The sequence below is a fragment of the Protopterus annectens genome, chromosome 1.part2, assembly GCF_019279795.1.
Source record: "Protopterus annectens isolate FY-2018-M chromosome 1.part2, PAN1.0, whole genome shotgun sequence".
Taxonomy (NCBI): Eukaryota; Metazoa; Chordata; order Ceratodontiformes; family Protopteridae; genus Protopterus; species Protopterus annectens.
The window spans coordinates 712,726,106-712,751,872 of NC_056727.1; the positions used below are offsets into that span (position 1 = coordinate 712,726,106).

General features: G+C 40.4%; 1 protein-coding gene across 1 annotated transcript in view; it reads right to left on the minus strand.

Moving 5' to 3' along the window:
* The window catches only part of LOC122790934 (presenilin-2-like), a gene marked incomplete at its 5' end in the record, with an annotated part of 553,723 nt that overhangs the window by 170,279 nt on the left and 357,677 nt on the right, over positions 1-25,767 (minus strand). Inside the window, 1 exon segment of the mRNA XM_044058639.1 lies at positions 21,741-21,896. Within this exon segment, the coding sequence (XP_043914574.1) occupies positions 21,741-21,896 (156 nt within the window).

Consider the following 25,767-nt stretch of genomic DNA (forward strand, 5'->3'; position numbering starts at 1 on the left):
TCAGTATGCTTTAGAGGGTTGAAAGAGGACAGGTTGCAGGTTTGGATGTAGTGGTGTTGTTTATGCAGTGAATATGGGAGACGGTCGGCGAAGGCTAGTAGGTGATTGCCGAGAGGATCAGGTAATGTTCCAGCTTTGGTGATAAGGTTTGGGTGAGCTGTTAGGATCCAGTCAATGATGGTACCAGAGGTACCATCTTTATTTGGTCTGGTTGGAGATTGCAATAGTTGGGAGAAGTTGTACAGGTTTATTGTGTGGGACGGGGCTTCAGAGTTAATAGTATTCCAGCTGATGTTGGTATCACCAAGTATACAGGTTTCATTTTTTTTTATATTGGAGGAGAACCAGGACAGGATGTTTTCAAGAGTTTTGATATTATCATCAGGGGGAATATAGAGGTCAGCGATACATATGGACTTGTGGTTGTTTATTTTTAGTAAACCTATTATAATTTCAGAATTGGCAAAGGTTGGTATTTTATTGGAGTAGGGAGTTATGGTATGGGAGGTGGGGTAGATTACTGCTACTCCTCCTCCTTTTTTGTGGGCTCTGTCATTGCAATTGATTTGGAAACCTGATGGTAAGATTTCACTCTCTTTTATATAGGTTTTCAGCCAGGTTTCAGAAACGGCGGTAATGTCAGAGTGGTTATGGGAGAGCCAGGTGTGGAGGTTAGGGATTTTGCTTTTAGGCTTTGTGCATTAAGTGTTGTAAGGCAAATGGAGTCTGAGTTTGTGGGCTGAGTGGAGGGTTTGGTGAGACTGATGTTAGAGATGGGTCCAGGTTTGGGGTGGATGCCACCGGCTAGTGAGAGAGATATGTGGTGGAGTAGAAGAGTGAGGCAGTGTGTTAGGCAAGTGTAGCTTGGGTTGTGTGAGAGTAGTGATTTTTTGGTACCACGTTTAAGAGGGGAGTACAGGGGGGATTGGGTTGGGAGCAGTTTTGGTTTGAAAAAATAGATTGAGTTAGAAGTAGAGTTCATGTGAGATGGATGAGTAGGATGGGAAGTGAGGTTGATGGTAAGATGTAGTGGAGTGTGTGTGAGAGTTGTGACAAGGGCTGGGAAAAAGTGTGAGATAGGTAAGAGGAGAGAGAGATTAGTAGGGCAAATGGGGTTATAGGGAGAGATGTTATGTAGAGCATTGTAGGAGGGGTGGATGTTTGGGGTGATGTAGATCTACAGGTGGGTGGGGTTTGGCTTAGGTGTATTGTGATCGGAGAGGTGTTGGGTGGGGAGGAGTCAGGGAATGTATAAAAGTACAGGTAGTGGGGGTGGGTGGAATTTGGGGGCAGGGTATGGTGATTGGAGTGAGCTCGAAGGGCGAACAGAGCGGGTTACACCTTCTGGGAGGAGCAGCCACCACCAAACAGAAAACAATCACTGAGAAGGTTAGCAACTACAGAAATAGGGCAGCCTATCATTTTGGGTTGAATGTTACCTTTCTGTTTGGTTTTATTATTTATGCACCAATGGGGAGCTGCAGTTCACTGAGAAGTAGGAAAATAATGTAGTTATGCCAGGGATTTTAGAAAGGGACATGCAGTAAATTATGGCTCAATAGAGTACTAATTAAAAAAGAATGGAATATGGTATAAGCAAGTACACTACTAATGTGACCTCTCGCTAAAAAAGCATTATTTAATAGCAACTGTTATTGGCCATTTTTGCTACATATTGCTGTTTCAACTCAACTCCTAGACAAGATATGTAAATACTGCCCTTATGTTTAAACACATCTTTACCTGCATCACTGAACTGTTTTCTGTTAACATTTTCCTGTTAAATTATCTAGGCTGTGACTGTTCCTGACTTCTATGTTCTGCAGTATACTTATGCAGCCTTGCACACTTTGTTCCTTTTTCCATAAACTTCTTGACCTCTCTACCACATTCTAGCTCTCTGTATAGACTCACGCTTCTAGGCTGTGACTGTTCCTGACTTCTATGTTCTGCAGTATACTTATGCAGCCTTGCACACTTTGTTCCTTTTTCCATAAACTTCTTGACCTCTCTACCACATTCTAGTTCTTCTCTGTATAGACTCACGCTTCTACTACCCTTCTAATTTAACAACTCTAGCATTCCATATGCCACTAACCTCTACCAACCCCCCAACTCTATTATACCTGGAAATACTGTTTTTACCCATAACATACATTTTTAATCACTCACCTAGCTGCTCTCCTTTTTCTTCTAGATAAGCCCGCGTCTGCACATAACAAATATACCAGGCTAATAACCCAACACCCCAGCATCATGCAACTCTGGAATCCTTGCGGAATTAGCCATACAGAGTCATAACTGTACACTGAACCCAGCACTGTCTAACCATTACTACTGTATTGTTCCCACGGTCAGCTATAACACATCACCAGAGCCTTCCAATTGCTCCCCCTTCTGCTCACTTTTTAGCTTTTCTCTCAGGCTCTTCAAAAAGTGTTACTACCTGGAATTATTTGCAGTAACATAGCTCCTATTCCTTTCCCTATAGATATCATTTCATGGCCTTGTTCCCCCTCATTAGTAAACTTGCTGCCTAGATAACTTTAGACAACTTCCACTCCAAACAAATACAAAAATAGTACGCTGAAGTCTAGAAGCATCTTGTGCATAATAATATACAAAACAACCACACTAGGGAAATTCCAATAAAATTAAGTGGCTTACTGATTGTTTTTGTAAGCAGCCACAAATAAGGTCCTGCCCCACTCTGCTCAGGCTCACAACGCTCCCCTACCCTACCCCCCACTCCTACCCACCCCCATATCAATTAAATATATACTTAACCATAACTCCTCCTCATCATTATCACTACCCAATAAACTCAAACCTACCCGACACTATCCTTAACCAGCCAGCACCACAGCTGTTTCCATAGCCTCATTTAAGTGTCCCACTAAACATAGCCCTCACTACTCACACCTTAACATTATTATATTTCACATTCTTTTAATCTATACTATCTACTCCATTTAACTCAACTACTACACCCAATTTCTAATCCACTATAAAGCCTCACCATGCTTTCCATCTGTCACCACAGTATTTTAACATCACTACTCATCTCACTAGGCCTATTATCACAAGCCACCTCCTTCAAACATACACTAATATAGAAGCACCTTTAAAAATATCCACCCAGGCCTTACCTCTTGACATGCACATAAACAGTTTATCTAATATAACATCCTCAATCGACCACAACTATATTTGCCTTACTAAATTCCACTTCCTCCTAACATCCATAAAAACTAAGTTAATAACATACAAACTATCCAGACACACTAACAAGACCAACTTTCATCATAATCTCAATTCACATCCACAGACTTTCACAATGTAGAGATATCCACCCCAATCCTGCACCCAAACTATGAGCCACCTCCACCAATCATCCACCAGCAAACATTTATTACTAACTACACTAAATATACGTAGCATATGTGTGAAGACAGGTGAAGGCTGCCAGCCTAGTCAGATAGGATTTTGTAGATAATTCTATCACTTGTAAATATTAATATAAACCACAGGCTTGTTCTCTTAAATGGAAGAAAATGGTGTTAAATGTGGAACTGCAAAAATGTAACAGTGCACTCTGCTGTAGGAAAGTGGATAAGTCAAGCAATGTATAATTGTTTGATCTCAAAACTCAAAGCCGAGATGTGTGGATGAAGAAATTCTTGCTTTTGTTTAGAGACTAGAGTTAATTGCTAGAATTTGCATGTATAATGTCTTTTATTGCTGTAGCTTCCTCACCAGGTACAAGATCAAAAGGGCTGTTACCCTCTGAGCTTATGTTAGCCTGGGAAACAGAAAATAATGATGTAATCTGAAATGAGTCAGTGGTACTGTGTTATCAACTTAAGGACAGAGAGACTCACAGCATTTTTTTGCATTTCTCTTGAGAACATCCAACATCACCAGAACTCTGCCTATGCTCAATATGTAAGTTTATTTTAGAACTGTGTTTTCTCTTAGATATAGCTAGGAAATAGGAAGATTAGATTAGTTTTTCTGTATTGATGTCAGAACTTTTCTACTGTATTATTTTAAGTATTTCTCTGTGATCTCTGAACTCTTGATTAGCACTGTGTAGTAAGAAGTATTGTCTTTGTTTTTATGATTTATTATTAAATATTTTTAAACTTTTCAACTGTGGCTGTTTTGTGTAGAGATAATTTAAGCTGTAGAGTACATTGCATGTATATAGTGACACTGTCCAAGTCAATCCAATAAGCTTTGCTGTTCACACTTACCATTTGGATAATATTGCACAGTAATAATTGGATACCCTTTAGTAAGGGCCTTGTTAGTAGCAGATAAGTAAGGGTCCTGGTGGCAGTGATTACTACCTTATAGCCTAGACAGAAGGGGCACAGCTAGTGAATCTGTGCCAGCCTTCCCCAGGAGTGTCTGTGTGGTTGTATATAAATCATATCTCAAACAGTGTGTGTGTGTGTGTGTGTGTGTGTGTGTGTGTGTGTGTGTGTGTGTGTGTGTCAGCTACTTGGGCCACAAAGCACTGGTTGGACAGAGAGAGTGCTTGGAGGACTTGGCTTGGGACCCTGGCTAAGGACCCCACTCTATACCTGTGCCAGTGGGAGGTCTTATTGGGGATCAAGAGAAAGGGAAAGACCAGCCCCAGACTGACTGATCTCTGTGTGCTCTTAAGGAAAACCATACTTTACTGTGTGTGTATTTATCCTCCCCTATGTGGACGCCCCTCACTGGTGTTAGTGGTGAGGATTGAGGCTCCTTGATTGCTGGGCCAGTGCATGGGCCTCACATATTAACTGTTTTGAGTGGTGGGATATCCACATCACATATTAATTAGATGGCAAATACTAATTGGCATGTAGTAGTGTGGGTACAATGGATTCCTGTAGCTTGTGTACAGTGATCACTGAAGTTGTTTCTACTCTAAATCAGCCACGCAGTGAATACTCAGAGTACAGATCACAATTGCTTTATTTCTTTTGTTAGCTTAGTTAGTCAGGAAGAGCATGCAAGCATGTCAGCAGAGGAGTATGGAAAGCAGACAAGGAGCCAGTTGGCAGAGATGTGCCAAGCTAAAGGACAGGTGCAGGGAAACCTGACTAAGGCAGACATGATTGCAGCTTTGGTCACAGCTGCATCAGAAAACAGCAACCAGGAGGATGATGAGACTGGCCTTGGAGAGGTACAACACTCAGGGAATGGACAGGTCAACCTTTGTGCAGAGGACTTAAAAATTCATCTGGAGCTAAAGAGACCTGAGTCGGAGGCCAGGCGTTTGGAAATGGAAGCTGTGGAAAAGAAACGGCAGATGCAGCGTGAAAAGGAGATGCCGACTCTTCGCCAGAGTCATGGAGGTAATGTGGAAGGGAGTAAATGGACCCCAGAAGCACAGAAAAAGTTAGTACATTTCTTCCGCAATTAACAGAGAGGGATAATTTTGATAGTTTCATTAATATGTTTCAGAGGGTATGTAAACAGTATGATGTTGACCAAAGGCTCTGGGTATGGTTCCTGACCCCCTTACTCCATGGTATGGTTCCTGACCCCCTTACTCCATGGTAAAGCTGTAACTATTTTGTCTAAAATGCCTGACTTTGACTGATTTAACTATACTGCTGTTAAGAATTGTTTGTTAGAATTCTTTAAGCTAACACCTGAAACTTATAGGAAAAAGTTTTGTGAGCATAGACGCAAGGCAGATGAAAGTGTGTGTGAATATGTTGCTGAACTGAGCACTTATTTTCACAGGTGGGTGAGTGGATGTCAGGTCACCACTTTTGAAGGGCTGGCAGACCTTTTGGTGAGGGAATAAGCCCTTAGCACTTTGCCTGAGGACATGAGGATGTGGTTAGTTGATAGACAATGTGCTACTTCAGAGGAGTTGAGGAAGAAGGGAGACCTATACCTAGCAAGCAGGGCATCACTGTACAGGATAGGGACCCCCAATACTGCTTATGAGTCTAAAGGAACCCATGGGGGGCAGCCCAGACAGCTCCAACAGAAACTGCCAGTAGCAGGGGAAGCCACTAGTACAGGTACACATCCAGGACCTAGAGGTAATGTTTTGAATGCAACCAGTGGAGCCATGTGGCATACAGATGTCCATGGAGGCAAGGTGTGGAACAAAAGGTGAGGGAGCCAGTAAGTGGGAAAGAGAAAATGCCAATAGTAGGTTGTCTCAAGACAACAAGGGTACTGAACTACCATCCTGCATATGTCCTGATAGGGAAGGATTTGGATGAGGCAGTACCATGTGTTAATGCAGTTACATGCAATCAGGCTTTGAGACAAGCATGTGGGTCTTTTATTCTTGGGGAGACCCAGACAGACTGCATACTTGCAGCCAGGACTGGTGAGGTGGTTACTTCAGGAAGGGAGCTACTCTGTAGTAGTAAGACTGAAGGCGAGCCACAGCTGCTTGTGGATACTGATGTTCCCTTGGACAGAGTGACTTCAAAGGTAGAGGTGAGTAGTAGTACCCAGGTTGACAGTGAGGCACCGCTGTCAGAGGATGCCAGACTTCCTGTGGAAGGGGAGCTGGGAGGGGTTACAAACAAAGAGTTGAGACAGGCTCAGCTCTCAAATCCTACATTGCAAGGTCTGAGGTAGCTAGGGAGGCACCTGATTCTCAAGTGAAGGGGGAATCTGTATACTGGTACAAAGGGTTATTGTATAGAGAGTAGACCCCTGAGGGAGGGTTAGAAGCTGAGAGGGTACAGCAGTTGGTAGTGTCTACAGCCTACCATCTGGCGCTTCCAGCCATAGCTCATGATATTCCTTTTGCAGGTCATATTGGCATAAAACGTGCAGAGAGACATATTATGCAGAACTTCTATTGGCCTGGAATTTCCAGAAATGTCACAGGACCTGCGAGCAGTGTCAAAAGGTATACAAGGTGAGAGCTCCTTTGATGCCTTTGCCTGTGATTGAGATGCCATTTCAGAAGGTAGCTATGGATATTGTGGGGCCTCTGAGTACCCCAAGTTCCACAGGGAAAAAGTATATCCTGGTGGTAGTAGATTATGCTACAAGATACCCTGAGGCAGTGGCTTTGTCCTCTATTGAGGCAGAAAAAGATGGCAAATGCTTTATTAGAGATTTTCAGCAGGGTAGGTTTCTCAAAAGAAATACTGACTGACATAAATGCCAATTTCATGCCAGACCTGCTGGCTTGTCTGTGGAAGTACTGTGGGGTGAAGCACCTGAAGTCCAGCCGCTGCCATCCCTAGACTAATAGTCTGGTTGAGAGGTTAAACTCTGCAATTAAATCCATGCTATGGGCATTTGCAGACCAGTTTAAGAGGGAGTGGGACAAATATTTGTCCCATCTGTTTTCTTGCAGAAAGTTTCCCCAGGAATCCACAGGGTTTTCATCCTTTGAGTTGCTGTATGGGCATAGGGTGAGCGGACCTCTAGATTTGATTTGTGATGAGTGGGAAGGCGAGTGTGAACCTCACAAGGAATCTGTTGTGGCATATATCCTAAACCTCAGGACAAGGCTCAGGGAACCCCTGGGCTTGGCCCAGGAGAACCTGGCAGAAGCCCAACAACCGAAAAAGGTATGGTATGACAGGAATGCTCGAGAGTATGCTGTAGGGAAGCAGGTAATGGTTCTCATTCCTGTCAGACACAACAAGCTGCAAGCAGCTTGGGAGGGACCCCAACAAGGTGGTAGGAAAGGTAAGTGATAAAAAAGTGAAAAAAGAAACTCCGCTGGCTATACAATCAAGGGCTGCCCTCCAAAGTAAAACAAAACCAAGTAGTGGAAAATATTGTTTCTTTTTTCACTTTTGTGTGACGTTTTGGAGGAGAACATTGGTGGTTTGAAGAAAGGTAAGTGATGTTAACTACATGGTATAACTGCTGGGCAGGAGCACAAATTGTACCAGGTTAACATGCCCTTGTGCTGAGTATTTGAAGGAGCTTGCAGGAGGAGTCAGAGACATCTGGTGACTTATCTCCTCAGTGAGGCTTGGACAGACACTTAAATGGAAGGGGTAGCAATGTCCCAGCAGTTATCTCCTACCCAAGTTCACGAAATCTGGGCAGTGTTACAGGAGTTTGGGGACATGTTCACTGGGAAACCAGGGTGCACCTACCTGGTGCAGCACCAGGTGGATACAGGACCCCAAAGGCCTGTTAGGCAGGCCCCTTATAGGATGCCTGAGAGAGTCAGACTCTGAGGGAGGAGATACAGGAAATGTTGGAACTAGGGGTAATTCAGGAGTCCAACAGTCCCTGGGCCTCCCCAGTAGTGCTGGTGGCAAAGAAGGATGGCAGCACCAGGTTCTGTGTGGACTACAAGAAATTAGTCACACAGAGTCAGATGCTTACCCCATGTCTAGGTCAGATGAGGCCCTAGAGCAGCTGGGTGGGGCTGAGTATCTTACCATCATTGATCTTACCAATGGTTACTGGCAGGTGCCTTTGACTCCCAGTGCTAGAGAGAGGTCAGCCTTTGTGACTCCTTTTGGCTTGTATGAGTTCACAAAGATGCCCTTTGGGATGAAAAATGCTCCAGTGACTTTCCAGAGGCTGGTAGATCATATCCTATCAGGAGCAGGAGGGTTTGCCCTTGCTTATCTAGATTATATTGCCATCTACAGCCATTCCTGGCAAGAGCACCTTCAACATGTCAGGGAAGTGCTGGGCAGACTACAGAGGGCAGAGTTGACCATTAAGTCGAGCAAATGTCAGATAGGTATGGCAGAGATCTCCTACTTGGGACGTAGAGTGGGGAGTGGTAATATCAGGCCGGAACCCACCAAAGTAGAAGCCATTCAGGCATGGCCTGCACCTGTTACCAAAAAGCAGGTGAGGGCATTCTTAAGGACAGCAGGGTACTACAGAAAGTTCTTCCTCAGTTATAGTACCACAGCTGCTCCCCTCACAGCCTTGACAAGAAAGAACAGGCCAGATAAGGTAGTGTGGACCCCAGCATGTGAGCAGGCATTCCAGAAGCTTAAAGAAGCTTTGGGAGGACCCCCTGTGTTAGCCAGTTCAGATTATAGGTTCATAGGGTGGTACTAGGCTATCGGCCCTAGGGCCTATACAAGCCTAGCCATAACAATTCCCTAGCTATTTCTTCCCACACTATTTACTTCCCTGTACCCCTGTCTAGCAGGGCGACAGATGTAATCCCCAGGGTGAATTTCCTTTCTCCCATCCAATCGTCAAGGTTCCTTTTAAAGAGGGCCAAAGAGGCGCTCTGCTTGACATATATGGGCAAGTCTATTCCAGAGTCTGGGGAGTCTCTGGGTCAGGAACCTATCCCTCCAGCATGTTTTGTTTACTGTGATGACAAGGTTTAGATCCCTGGAGCGTGTGGCTCTGAGGGATTAGGATTTCTTTAAGTGTAGCATGTCCAACAGCTCTGAGTTTGACATGGCCTTGTATGTTGAGCAGTGATCGCCTCTGAGTAGACTATATGCGACAGAGTATAGCTGGAGTTTTTTTAAGGTGGTCAGCATAGGGCATCTGCTTTAGGCCTGTGATTCTTTTAGTGAGGTATTTCTGCGGCCTTTCCAGTTACTGCAGGTGTCTTGAGAGGTACATACCAAATGGGGCATTGTATTCTATAATGGATCTAATGAGGGATGATTACAGTGGGACAATGACCTCCTTTTTTCTGGATGAAAAGCCCTTAGTGATGAGGTGTGCCACACAGAAGGATTTCCTGACTGTTGTGGCAATGTGGTTATAGAAGGTGAGACCACTGTCCCACCTGTCTCCCTAAGTCTCTTATCACACATTCGGTGTTTAGTGTACTGCCACCTATGTGGTAATTCACGGGTACATGTTTTTTCCCAAAGGGGATAACTATACATTTCTTGGCATTGAGCTTGAACCCATGGCTCTGGCACCAAGCATCTGTTTCTGTAAGGCCCTTTTGTAGAGTATCCAAATCATTTGGAGATTCAATAATGGCTCCCAGTTTTATGTCATCTACAAACTTTGTTAGCCAGTGTCCCCTAGTATTGACCTGTACTTCAGAGAAGTAGATGCCAAACAAGAGTGGTCCCAGGACTGAACCCTGAGAATTGGAGACGAGGATGATATTGAAATTCAATACTCTAAAACCCAATGGCTTAAATCAAGAATTGGGTATTTAATCAATTACCATATACTGGTTAACTATATTGATTATGTTAAAAATAGATATTATATTTATGTTATATTTATAGTGAAATGTGCATTTATTCATTGTGATAATATTTATAAAGTATTTGTATATTTATGTAAGATATATTCATATTTATTATTTATTCTGTTTATTTATATTTTAATCACATAATGTGTCAGTCTCATTGAGATCACTTTAAAACTATAGAAAATTATAGAAATTTTCTCCTTTTTTGAATTTAAGAGTTAAATTGATTAATTGATTAATTGTTTGAGATTTAATGATATATAATGTCACTGCTGTGTTGCAGTGAGTTGTGATCCTTGAAGGCGAATTGCCGAGGTACCAGATCGTGAACAATAAAGGAGAATACTGGAGAAGTACTGGCTGTTTGGTGTATTTTGCTGAACCCTGAGGTACTCCACTTGTCTGGAGCTGGATCTGGAGTCAGCTACTTTTACAGTGTGGGTTCTGTCAGTAAGCCAGTTGGCAACCCATCGAGTGACATAGGGATTAATGCCCAGCTTAGTAAGTTTATCTATGATTCCAGAGTGAGGGATGGTGTCAAAGGCCTTGGCGAGGTCCAGATAGGCTGTGTGTACCGCCTTACCCTCTTCTGGAGACTGATTCAAAGAAGTCAATCAGGTTCAGGAGACAAGATCGGCCCTTCACGAACCCAAACTGGGTGGGGTCCAGTGATTGAAGGTTACCAATGTCTTTGTTTATAAGTTCCATGATAATACATTCCATGGCCTTGCAGATCAGAATCATCAGACTGATGGGGTGCTAGTTCCAAGGTTCCAAGGTGGATCCCCCTTTGTGGAGTGGGATTACTGTAGCTGTGTGCCACTCAGTGGGCACGAAGCCTGTGATGAGGCTATGATTAAACATGACACTTAGGTGAGGTGCCAGTTCATTTTGTAGTTCATGTAGTACACAGCCCGGGATGTCATCTGGTCCCATGGATGCTGTATTCTTAGCTTTGGAGAGTGTGTTTTTTACCTGTGTGGCTGTTATTACTGGAATTTGACAATCTTCCAGTATTGAGATGGGCCATTTGGGGGGTGAAGTTGGCACTGAACCGATCTGCCAGGATATTGGCAATATCCTTGGGATCAGTATATTTAATGCCATTCTGTTGTAGCTCAGAGCACATCTGAGCATTGCCATTTAGATTCTTGACAGTTATAGAATACCTTGCGATTGTCTTTGGAATCTTTGGCAATTTTATTTTTGTAACTAGCTTTGGAGGATTTTATGAGGGATCTCAGTTCTTACTGAGGTTAGTAAGGGAGTTTTTTGCATCCTGGGATTTTCCTCTTTTCTGCAACAGTTTTGTATTTTTGTTGTAACGTTTGTTTATGGCAGGGGACCACCAGATTGGCTTCAATTTTTTGGAGGAGAGCATCTTGGTTCTATTTGGGATGGCTCGATTCATGCATGAGTGGATCCGCTCATACAGTGCCTTAGTGTAGGAGTCAGCAGTTGAACTTTCAGTTCCCATCTGCATGGGTGTCATGAAGTTTGTCACTTTTGACTTGAGTAGCATGAAGTTGGCTTTGGAGAAGTTTTTTATGGAGGTTTCCTTACTGGGGAGGTGGGGGTGGGATGTGAATGTTAAGGGTGATTAGCTTATGGTCTGATCCGACCAATGAGGGGGTGACCATAGGTGTGGAGCATCAATTTCCCATGTTGATAATGACCAGGTCTAGGATATTGGAGCCCCTGGTGGGACAATGGATTTATTGATCCAGGGCATTGGAATTTATGAATTCCAAGAACCTTTGGGCAAAGGTGTTGGTACACAAGTAGTTTTCCCAGTTAATGGCAGGGTAGTTGAAGTCACCCAGTATTAGGGTGTTTGGTTGCATCTTAATATTTTCCAGTATGTTTAGAAAGGTGTAGTGAGAATCTTGAGGCATGGTGGGGGATCTGTAGTAAGCTACAATTTGGATTGCAGTCTTACCTAGTGTTAGTTGCACATAGAAAATTTCAGATGCATTGTGTTGGGCAACTAGCCTGGTGGTGTGAATATCCTTGGTGAATATGGACACTCCTCCACCTTTAGTGTTTTGATTCTGGTTTGGTGGCCGAAAGGTGTGGTAAGAGTTGTAGCCTGGTATTGCAGGGGTGCTCTCTGGAGCCTTGAACCAGGGCTCAGTTACTGCACAGATATCTATGTTCTCCATTTTTAGGAGTGCCTCAAGAGAGTGCATTTTGAGGTTTAGACTTCTAGCATTGAGTAGCATTACCTTCAGATTTTGCATGCTTGTACTGGTTACGGTGGTGGTTTTGTCTTTGAACTTTGCCTAAAAAAGGCACTATAGGGGTGGCAAGAGCCTTAGCCAGTAACCTGAATCCCAGGGGCGACAGGTGCAGACCATCTCTGGCAAAGCATCGTGGTATGTCGATCATGTCATCCCAGGCAGACAAATACTGGATCCCCTTTGAATGACACCAGAAGCTTAGCCAATTGTTTAAGTCAATCATTTTGTCCTTATATTGTGGTGTCATACTGGACAAAGGCAGGATGCTACTCAGGGCTGTTGGATGACCAATAAATTTAAATAGCTGAAGGGGAGTGATTTCACAAAATGATAATTTTGTGCTTACTCACACAAGCCAGTGAAAGCAGAGAGGAAATGAGATATATGGTCAAATATAACATAAGAGGTAGGCAACTAGAAAGACAGTGGTATTTAAGAGCACGACAGTGACAGGGTGGGAGGTGGGGAAAATTTCTGCCTGACTAACAAGAGAGAGAGCTGTGGTCTCTTTTGAAGTTTTAATATGCAGTTAAAAGCAGACTACAAGTAAAACAAAAGGTAAAGAAAACAAATCACAGTATTCAAAATATGAAAAGGCAATAAAGTAATACAAAATACAACAAATAAAAAGTGTGTGTGTGTCAGCTACAGCAAAGAATTTGTTGTGCAGGTGGATGCTTTGAACCATGGAGGGGGGGGGAGACTGTACTTAGCCAGATTTCTTCAGAGGGAGAAGAGCACCCAGTGGTTTATCTCAGTCGTAGGCTCCAACCCAGGGAGGAATGCTATCCATCTGTAGAAAAGGAATGTCTAGCCATAGTGTGGGCACTGCAGAAACTTCAGCCTTATCTGTATGGAAGAAAATTCACTGTAGTTACATACCACAATCCCCTAACATGGTTACACAGAGCCAGCCAGCAAAATGCCAAGTTGCTAAGATGGAGCCTAGGGCTGCAAGCATAAATGTCAGTGCAGTGCCACAGTGGGATTAGCAATGCCAACGCAGATGGGCTCTCAAGACAGGGAATGGGGTAAGGTATACTCAGATAGACCTAACCCTCTCAAACAACATTTCTCAAGGGTCACTTGAAAAACTAGCTTGAGTTCTCCAGAGGGGAAGATAAATTAATATGCGATGCCCGTGCACTGACCCAGCAATCAAGGAGCCTCAATCCTCACTACTAACACCAGTGAGGGATGTCCACATAGGAGAGTATAAGAAATATACAAACAGTAAAGTATGATTTCCCTTAAGAGCACACAGAAATCACAGTCAGTTTGGGGCTGGTCTCACCCTTTCTCTCCAGATCCCCAATAAGACTCCCCACTGGCACAGCTATAGAGTGGGGTCCTTAGCCAGGGTCCCAAGCCAAGTCCTCCTAGTACTCTCTCTGTTCAACTAGTGCTTCGTGTCCCTGCCCAAGTAGCTGACACAGACACACACACACACACTTTGAGATATGATTTATATACAACCACACAGACACTCCTGGGGAAGGCTGGTACAGGTTCACTAGCTGTGCCCCTTCTGTCCAGGCTATAAGGTAGTAATCACTTCCACCAGGACCCTTACTCATCCGCTACTAACAAGGCCCTTACTAAAGGGTGCCCAATTATTACTGTGCAATATTATTATCCAAATAGTAAGCGTGACTGAACAGCAAAGCCTAGCCTATTGAAGTGACTTGGGACAGTATCACTATATACATGTAATGTACGCTTAAATTATCTCTACACAAAACAGCCACAGTTGAAAGTTTAAAAATATTTAATAATAAATAATAAACACACAAGCCAATACTGCTTGCTACACCATGCTATTCTAGAGTTCAGAGATCACAGAGAAATGCTTAAAATAATGCAGTAGAAATGTTCTGACATCAATACAGAAAAACCACTAATATAATCTTCCCTATTTCCCAGCTATATCTAACAGAAAACTCAGTTCTAAAATAAACTTATATATAGAGTATAGGCACAGTGCTAGTGATGTTTGATGTTCTCAAGACAAATGCAAAAAATGCTCTAAGTCTCTCTGCCCTTAAATTGATAACACAGTACCACTGACTCATTTCAGATTACATCATTATTTTCTGTTTCCTGGGCTAAAAAAAGCTCAGAGTGTAACAGTCCTTTTGATCTTGCACCTGGTCAGGAAGTTAAAGCAATAAAATACATTATACAAGCAAATTTTAGCAATTAACTCTAGTCTCAAAACAAAAGCAAGAATTCCTTCATCCAGACATCTCGGCTCTGGGTTTTGAGATCAAACAATTATACACTGCTTGACTTATCCAGTTTCCTACAGTAGAGTGCACTGTTGTTACATTTTTGCAATTCCACATTTAACATAATTTTCTTCCACTTAAAAGAACAAGCCTGTGGCTCATATTAATATTTACAAGTGACAGAATTATCTACAAAATTCTATCTGCTAGGCTGGCAGCCTTCAGCTATCTTCACAATATGCAACAAAAAATAATTTCACTACACTCCTCCAATATAGTAGCAGTTACTGAGACCTGGCTAAAGCCTCATATCAAAGACTGTGAAATTGTCTCTCCAGGATATAACATTCTGAGACATGACAGAATCAATAAAAAAGCATGAGACTTTGAGAGTTACTATATCTTACCAACTTATCAATCACTCCCCTCTCCAAACCAATCACATCCTTCAACAACTCTGAAATACTCTTAGCATCTATGCACATGAATAACACCAAACTATTTATTGGAGTAATTTATTGTCAAAGGAAAAATATACTTTAAAAATGATCAAAACATGGTAGGTTCAGGTTAAAGCACTTTAATCTTGCAGCAAGGAGACAAAAACGTGCTAATACAGAGTTTGTCTGACTAGAATCAGGAAATGCAGACATTTTTATACACTTTCTAATAAGACATTGCCTACCAAGCTGACGTAGTGAATCACAAGTTTTGTCATCATCATTTTGTAGTGATTGTTTTTACAATATTCTGCTGGTACTATCAATTTTTATGAGAAACTTCCTAAGAAGAACAACGTGGCCTTGGTTACCACCGGTTAGATATATGCAATGTTACCATTCAAGGTACTATGGCTAATTCGAGCACAAAGCAAGTATAGCTTGCAGTTCATTTCTCTAACAGTCCTTTGTCTATGTTATCTCTAACTTCTGCAGCTGTGTATGTTCTCATACTTCGAACAGAGCTGATTGTTTAAAATCATTACATTTACAGAATATAGCATTGTTCATTCATTTCTTCCTGACCTAGCAGATAATCACCTGCTTCTCAAGTACATTTCCAAAAGGCATAAACATGAATATTGCTGTGCTAGCAATTACTAGGTCAGAGGGCATCTTGCAAGTTTCAGAAAGCACACTGCAGTTTCAAAAAGAATCTTTTCGGTCTCATATGAAACTCAACTGTACATAGAACAGTGCATATAAAATAGAATGAAAAACGTGTTAACTTATTTAGTTTCTAATTAGCATTAAGCATACACACATTAATACATATTTTTCTGACATTTATACCTCCCCAAAACATTCCAGTTCTTGAAGACTTCCTCTCCTGGAGTTTCGAGAATATTACAAATGAAACAATTATCATGGGTGACACAATCAACTGGCAACATATGATCTCAGTTTCCCCCACCAAATAGTATATACCTTAATGGCTTCACACAACCTATTACCAGCCCCATAAGAATTCAAAATAACCAACCAGATATTACCTTAGATTGGATCCTTATAAATGACCCCCTCAAATACTCCAACTCAAATATCCTTCCAAATTTTCTAAGTGATCACTCAGCAGCTTATACCTATAAAACCCTTCCTCAAGTGACAAAACCCCACACCTATAAAACTTACAGGAACTTATCCAAATTTAATCAACAACTATTTAAAAGTATCCTAAAAGCTATAAATTGGACCTCACTAAAACCATTACGACTGGATGATGCTTTATGTCACTTCAAAATTTTTCTTAGATATCCTCAACACCTTAGCTTCATTACAGACTAAAAGCACAAAAATAAACCATGCACCTTGGCTTAAAAAGTCCACAAAACAAATAGTACTAACTAGTGATCGAGCCTGGAAAGACTGGCAAAGGAATAAAAATGTAACCAACCAAATAAAATATAAGCAGCTATGTAACAAGGCAAAAACCCTAGTAACTGACAAAAAATACACTTCTGTCAGCAATTAACCTCCCAAACCAGCAACCCTAAAAATTCTGGAAATCTATTTCAGCTCTCCTTACTCCTGGGACATTGCAAAATCAGTCATCCACTCCTGATCTAGAACCAACTCAAACAGCTAACATGTTTAACTCCCACTTTATCGAAAGTATGCTAAAACTTGTAAACCTTTCCACATCTAGTTTCAACTCCAATCACAATCTAAATCTAACCCAAACATTCTCTGAAAACACCCACCCCAATAAAAACATCCCTCCTCCTCTCCACCACGGCAGCCACTTTCTGCCTACAATCTGTACTTACCTCTTTTATACACAAACTTCTCACCAAACTAAAACCTTGAGCTCTCTCTCCACTGACAATCTCCCATCAGAGTACCCGAAGCTCACTGCAGATGCAATAGCCTACCCAATTAGTATTCTTACCAAAAGGTCTTTCTCAGAAATTTAATATCCCCAAAATCTGGAAAAAATCCATCATCATTCCCCTCCATAAAGGTGGAAAAAACTGAACCATCCAACTACTGACCCTTCTGTATTCTCTCGCTTCTTTCTAAAATACATGAATACACTTACAACTAAAAATTTCTCTTAGATAACTCTCTCCTCTCTCCCACCCAACACAATTTTTGACCTGCTCACAGTACCACCACAGCACTGCTATCCTTCTCAGATACTGTTAACAAATCTATGGACACAGGCCTGTTAACCTCGGTAATCTTAATTGACCTATCAAAGGCCTTTGAAAAAGTGTCACATCATAAGCTTTCAGAGCAACTTTCTATACTAGGATGCTCTCAAACCACACAAAAATTGTTCTTAAATTACTTAAGCAATAGGCAACAATGTGTCAAGTGCCAAACGGGTCTATCTGAAAACCAGGTAAATTGTACCAGAGCCCCCAAGAGTCCATTCTTAGACCCTTGCTCTTCAATATTTTCATTAACAACCTTCACACCGCCTCCCTTCAAAGCACACTCATCCAATATGTTGATGATTCCACTATTATATCTACTTCTAATAACCCTCCACACCTCTTATAAAAGACACAGGATGCATTCACCTCTCGAAACCTGGCTAAATAACGCTCAACTACTATTAACTGTAAATAAAACTAAGCTTCTACTGTTCTTACCAAAGCCATTCACACAAGTTCAAAATTTTTTCACAAAACTCAAACTGAAATAGTAACCAAGGCTAAACTATTAGGTATAATTACTGATAACAAATTCACCTTCAAATGACATATACTAAATTCAATTAATAAAACACACATTAAACTCAGTAAACTCTACAGACAAACAGTTCATAGATACCTTAACCAAAACACTTCCCAATACCCTCCTGCTTCCTTCCCCTCCTTTATGGGGCTCCTATACTCACTAACTTCCATACATCCCTAAAGAATATACTCCATGCTTGCTACCATAAATCTGCAACTGGTTTACCCAACCGTATTCACCACTGCTATGTCCTTAAACTAAACTGAATTCCCCACAACTTGAATTACGTGCGACTATCTCTCACTCACAAACTAATCTATAAACCTGATAACTGCCCTGCCTTAAAGCCCGTCGTACAGCCTTACATCCCATCTAGAAATCTCAGCTCAACTAACAAAACTACTATTAAAATTACAATGACCTACTAAAAGAGCTGGGTACAGCCTCTACTCCTATGCCATAGCTAAACTTTGGAAAGCTCTACCTCCAGATGTTTCTGCTATTAAATCCTTTAAGTCCTTCAAACTTAGTATGAAAAACATCACCTCAACTCTCATATCTGCCCATGGTCCTACACAAACTATGATACTTAATCTGTCAGCCTTCACCCCACCCCCTCACATCTGTCCTTTAAACCATCATTTGGCAAATATTCTTTACAGAACTCCAGTTAAATATTTAAACCATCACTTGGCAACTGTTCTACAGTCCATCTTTCCAGAACAACCAAAACTTCTCCCTAGCCTTCATCACATCCCCTTTTTCATACACAACCCTTCTTTCTACATCTTCCCCAGACACTCCATATTTTACCTCTTTTACACAAGTATCCTACTATAATCTTTCTCTAACACATCATATACCACCTTCTTACTTAATCTTCCCTCCTTCTCCTAATTCTTTCCCCTTACATCTTTACTAGTATTAGTATCCTTTTCTCTCCCTAACATCTTATACTTGGTCTGCATATTCTGTCCCTCAACTTCTCTGCCTGCAGTTTCCAGACAAAACTAATCTGATTATTTCCTGACAAATACTCTATAATGTACTACAAGCTGAATTTTACTTGTATGTTAAACCTCATGATAATTAATAGGTATAAATTCATTAGCAATACTGTATACATTTTTGTCTGTTTCCTTCCTGGAGACTTATGATAATGTCTTTTTAACTTATTACGTGTATATCTCTGTTTGCCTATACTTGTACTACTGTAGCTTTTCTCCCTGGGCCTTCACTGAAAATGGGTTCCTCACCCAGTCAGACTTTCCCAGTCACCAAATGTCAATAAATAAATAAATAAAGAAAATATGGATAGAATCAAACTAAATAACTGCCTAAAAGTATGACAACTATCTTGCAACACATCATTGAATCACTAAATCTAACAAGTCCTTTTAACATTTTCCAAATCCACCTCAATCCAAATCTTAAATTAAATAACTCTGTTAAACCTGAACAATTACCCCTTAATCAGAAAAATGAAAATATTCGATATCGATTATAAAAACCTTTCTACCAATGATCTCAGAATTGCATTAAACCTTCCTAAAAGCTATCTAGTTATACTAAGATAGATTAAGGAAATTGCATCAACCCTATTAGAAGATCCAGAAACCGACAATATAAATCTCTGTAAGGAGTTATGGAATATGTTCATACGTAAAGAAAATGCTAACAAATATGTATGAATTAACTACAACTATTAAATATCAAGATAATATCCTTTACTCAGATTACTGGTCCAAAATGCAACCTGCAATTCAATGTAACCAAAAATCTCAATCAGTTCAGCTTTCTTTAAAACTAATCCCTTTTAAAAAAACTCATGTATACTCAATTCATGACAGTTAATGCCTATTTAACTCCTGTCAAATTTAATAAATACTATATCACATCTTCTCCTGTCTATACTGTCAAGACCAAAGAGCTGACATTTTCCATACATTCTGGAGCTGTAAATATTCATGTTAAGTAATGGTGCTCACTAAGGGCCAGACTTGAAAAAATGTGGTATGAAAAGTCTTGGGAATTCGCTATTTTACATATTCCCCTATGGGTCTATCTAAACAAAAACTACATACCCTAGTTACTTTTTTTCATTGATGAAGCTATAGATCTTACAAAACTGGCTTGACAAATCAAATGTATCATGGGATGGCTTTAAACATATGGAGATGAAATATACAACGGTTCATAAATTAATAGTCAGTGACCAAAGCAAATGCTCTTATGCAGCACAGTTTTGGAAAACACTTTGACCACATACTCCAATAATCTCAATTAGACACATCTACATGTTAAGCTGAGTTAAGAAAGAAAAGTTGTACTATTAGTCTTGTATTCTCTTTCATTTTTATCTCTGAAACCACTCTGTTATATACTTTTGTTATTCTGTTAATTGAATTCATGTTATGGCACTTGTCACTGTGTATATGGCTATGTTATTATTCTCTATTTTCTGTTAATTGCTCAATGTGTTATAAGCAACGCATTCTCTGTGTACTTATGCTCATCACATGTTGAAGAAGTTTTTTTGATATTTTTCATGGAAATTCAAATAAAGATATTGGAAAAAAAGATTAAAAAAAAATTCCACAGAAAATAAGTGTTCAGTACTGGCTACTTTTCGGAATGTGATATCATTATATAGCAGATGACACACTACATGCAACACAATAGTAAAATACAACAAGGAAGTATTTTATGTTACTTCAACAAAGTAACTTAGACCGTTTTACTTCTTGGTCTATCAAATTTCCAAGTATGAATTATGAACATGACCAATCTGTGTGGGTCTTGTATAGATAAACTGTTGTGGTTGCTGGGCATATGGCTCAAAGTTTGAAAAAGACTGCGGATCCCAGTCTTACATGTACACTAATTACAAAGTTGCAGCTGAAATGGTGACTAACTACCCAGCTGACAACCCAATCAACAACAAAGTAGTACTGGTCTCTGAAGGGTGGCAAGTCCCCTGTACCCTCATGTGGCAAGCTTCTCTCAAATTCCCCTTTTTAAATATATAAATCAAAGGTCCGTCTCCTCTGGGAAAACAGCATCCCCACCCACCTACGAAAGCTGAGACCATGCTATTGCAAAACTCTGTAAGCTTCCAATACATTATTTAAGTAATCTAAGTTACGTAAAAACATTTTTCGGGATAACCCTATAATGGAAACCTGTCAAATTATAGCAACTTGGGGGCATGGAAACAATAATAGTATTGTGGCAGGCAAGCTATAAGAGCAAGTTACCCTTAAAATCACATTCCATACTAAGTTTTTGATGTATACATACATAAATATAGTGGGTTCCTGGGAGTGCAATGTAGCACTAAGAATTTAGGCGTCATAGAAACACTACTGAGCTGCTTTGCATCTCCTTCTAATTAATCTTAACTATTTGACTGCTGGGAGGAGGTGGTTTAAATGAGAACTCACCTACTTAAGCACCTTGCATACACTCTGTTTTAGGATGCATATAACAGACCTTTAGGAATGCTGTTTTGTGAAAGTGACAACTACAAGAGAACACAGCAGCACTTGCTGTGTTACAGTATAGTACAACAGCATCACCATGGGAAATTCTATCACAATAACAGTCATGTATTATATCATACTGCTTTAAACAACAGCTGCTATAACAATCTGTAAAACATGAACTTTCACACACACTGGCTTGTTTTACTGCTTTTTTAGTATTGTCACTCAAAAACTATCACCATGTCATCCTACAAGATGAATGATTTAGGTTTGCAATCTGACTATAGTAAATCAGGTCTCATAGCACAGTGCTATTAGCACTGTACACACCATTTTGAAATGATAAAAACAGCAGTCTGCTGAAATGAAGTTTGGGCACCCCTTTTTTCCTGAAGAAAACAAAATGCTGATCTTGAATGCCCTCATTTAGATTTTCCAAGATGGTATTCACTTACTTTCTTCTACCACTTGCTCCACAGAATGCCTTATTTCACTGGTTGTATGAATGTGGACCTCTTGGTTGCTGCCTCTGTCACTGTTTTCTGGAACAGGGTCATGTGTGTCACTGTCACCTGGGTTAGCATCATCATCATTCTCCTCCATTTCTTCATCTACCAAGTTGAAACGCACAAAAATACAAAAAAAAAAAAAAAAAAAAACACGAACAAATACATCAGTACCAGTAATGGATATGCTTCAGCATTATAACATAAAAAACTCGCACAAGTACTACATCTTCATTTACTCTGGTTTTGAATCTTTTACTTTTTAGTTCCATTACATGTAAAACAGAGCAAATCATTTAACCAAACCAGTGCTTTTTGCTTAGATCCTGACAAGAGGCAGATATATTTAACCTGTTCTTTCACAGTTAATTAAACTGAATGCAGTCCCTTCCCCTCCTTCCACTCTCCCTTCCTTCTTTTCTTCACTCCATTTCTTCTTTAACTCCGTGGGTGTGCTGTTCTCTTCAAAACCATTTCAGGCATTACCCAAGTTAAGACCAGCAAAATAATTACATAAATAGGTTCATAGATTCATAGGTTCATAGATTAGTACTAAGCTAACTGCCATTGTGAGCCATTTTAAGCCTAGCCAAGTATTCCTTGTGAGATTCAAACCCTGCACTTTGTGTTTGTAAGGCAAACACCTTAACCATTAGGCCACACTCCCACCCACAACTAAATTACATTCTACAGTGTTTCCACCAACAGAACAAAAAAAAGTGGCAGTGCCACTCAATGAACAGAAACACAGGATCTTATATTACTAATTTTAATAAAGTACCGCACGTGGTTAAAGTGAAATGTATTATACAGTGAAAGGTAACATTGTCATGGGACATGTATTTGCAGGGACACTTCACAAGCATTATACTTGGCATTTCAGGCTAAACAAACTTCCAAGATGGTTACACACTAATCAATAGCTTAATTTCAATTTTCCCAGTGTGATTATATCTTGCAAAGGATATAATAGCAGGTCAGCTTCCAAAGCTTTAGGACACCTTCTACGCACCCAAACTCTCAAGCAGATCAAGCTGAACTGACTAAAAGAAAAGTCTGAGCACAAAATCCTCCACAGCTTTACTGCTGCTGAACAGTATGCTCCTCTAAGGCTTCTGAGAATCGACAGTTGGCTTGTGCTTTTCATTGCTGGGCAGACAAGTTCCCTTTAGAGAAAAAAACTTCCAACTTCTTAAATTTTGTTAATGTTGTATTTATTTTCCTCTTCAGGAAAGTTATTTTAAAGCTAGGAGTGTTATTTTAAAGCTAAGAGTGTTATTTAATGGACTGTTTTGAGACTAACATTCTACTAAGCATAGCAATCGTTTCTTTCTGTCAATTTAAAAATAGTATAAACTTACTGAAAACATATTTCCTGTGGAGAAATTGCATTTATATTTTCTGCTTGGAGCTGTTCATAGTGTTTTAAAGTAATTTTTACGTTTTTTTTTCTGTCAAAAAAGTAATTTTTGTGGACTTTTATTTTTTTTCCAGCATTTGCTGCTTGTCTTCCCCCGGAAAAGGCACCATTTTCAACTTGACCATGGAACAAACTAACCATACCACGATTGTTCCTTGTCCCAGCCACAAAAAGAAAAAGTTAAGCAAACAGCCTTTGCCACCAGAGCTGGCTAGTAATTTGCCTCAGCTACAGGTGGGTGACTCTGCTGAGGCCATTTGTTACACCTCAGACCACTCATCTTTTACTTCAGATCCCTTTGGTGTAGCACCGACAGTCACTATGGACCGGGGGTTAGCCATGTCTTCTGCGGCTGTTGGGAGTCCCCCCCCCCCAGTGGGCAAGAGAGAGCTACTCTTGTTGGTCCCAGAAGAGGAAACAGGGAAGGTTTCCCTGTTGTGTCAGAATGTTGTGCCCACCCCTGGTTTATCCCATTTTTCCTGTCAAAAAGAAACAGAAAACCAAGCATGCTTCTATCCCTCCTCAAATTTTTTTTTAATTATAGTTTTCTAAGACTGGCTCAGGATTTAATTCAGTCTACTGATCCTTCTTGTAAAGCAGTTTCTGGTAAAAGAAAGAGGGATTCCCCTTTTCCTGAAGAGATTCAAGATAATGAATCTGAACAAAAACATGCAGGGCTGGGTTCAGGGTTTTGTATTCAGATTTCTGATTCACATTCAGAGGACAGTTCAGTTTCAGATTCCCCCTGCAGGGGGTTTTCTCTCTCTCAGACTATTGCTAGAATGACCCAGTGTTTTCAGTAGGAGAACAATGACATTTTTCAGTCCCTCAGAAAATACTATGAGTTGTTGTTAGATAAATTTGCAGAACCTACACCCATTCCTCCGGTCTGCTTTACAGGATGCGTGTCTTACTGCTTGCAATTTTCCTGACAGTCAGCCAGCTGTCCTTAAAAAGGCAGGTGGGATGTATAAAGTTCCTCAGTGTTTCAAATTTTTATACACTATTCTCAAACCTGACACAGCAGCTATAACTTTAGTTGATCCCACTGCTGCTGAGCACTTAGTTAATTCCTTTCCTACTCTTTCTAATAAGGATGGGAAATCTGTTAATAGGTATGGGGAAAACTGTATTCTTTTCTAACTTTGATTTTCTGAATTTTAAATTGTGAGTCTCATATGTTAAAGTTTGTTCTGGCAAATAGTGAAAGTATGAGGAATGTTTTATCTACAGTTTCTTCTTGTGAAGAAAAGTCTGCTTTAAATAACAGTTTCTTCTATTCCACATATCAGTACTCGATTGCAGTGTGGGTATGACTCTCTTGATACTTCTACCAGTGCTGTGGCCACTGGTGCTATTTTAAGGAGATTTGCTTGGCTGCATTCTTTGACCCTCCCAGATAATGTTAAAAATGAGATTTTAAATTCTCCTTTGGTTAGAGATTTAATGTTTGACTCATTGGCAGTAGAGGTGATCAAAAAGTGTGAAGAAAGTGGAAAGCTAATCAAGGGAATCTCTAAGATTTTTCAGCCCTCCTTTTCCAATTTGTCCAAGGGATTTTCTTTCTCCTCATTCAGTTTTGGCCAAAAACAGAACTCAGGCAAACAGACATTTAAGAAGACATCACAAGGGTATCCCAAAAAAACTCTCAAACCTTCCAAAACAAAGGACAGTCCAACAAGTTTGAATAACTATTCAAGAGACCTTGTGAACCCCTCACACTCTGGCACCTTTTCTCTTCCAGAATATCGGCATCTCAATTTTTTGCTTTGGCAAGAGATTGTGACAGACAAATGGGTTCTGAAAAATCATTCTTCAAGGTTACAGATGGCAGTGGGGAGAAATTCCTTCTTTCTAGGGGGTCATTCCTTATCCTATAGATCAAAGTCTTTTGTTTCCACCTGTTTTTCATCACGTGCTTTCCCAAGGAGTGATAACTGGTTTCTCATTCCGAGGTGTGGAAGGGGTTTTATTCAAGGAGACCAGTACCCATTTGTAATAGTGCCCAAATTCAAAATGTTTTCACTTCACAACCAATTACCTCTTTTTCCTCTTTCAAGTTTGCTGGTAACACTAGACTTAAAATATGCTTTTCAGCAAATAATTATCTAGACCTCAGATGTTTTTATGGTTGTGTGTGTCTGGATCTCATTATCAGTTCTCCCTTAGGACTATCCACTGCACCAAAAGTGTTCACAAAGAGTCTAGCTTCTGTTATAGTTCACTGCAGGCTACAGGATACTCACATTTTTCCATATTTAGATGACTTGCTTATCTTTGCAAAGTCTTTATCAATGTGTCAGGACTCTCTCTCTCTGTCTTGCACAAGAGATCTCTTGCACAAACTGGGATGCCAAAAGATCATTCAAAAGTCTTTCTTGACTCCCGCACACAAGACTGTGTTCCTGGAATGTCAACTACAGCCCTCAGTTCAAACAGCTTTTCTTCCACAAAAATAGATCTTTATCTAGATCTAGTTCTAATGTTTTTCCACTCAGACTTCAATCACTGTGAGAGAATATCTCAGGATTTTGGGTATCATGATACTGCTGGCAA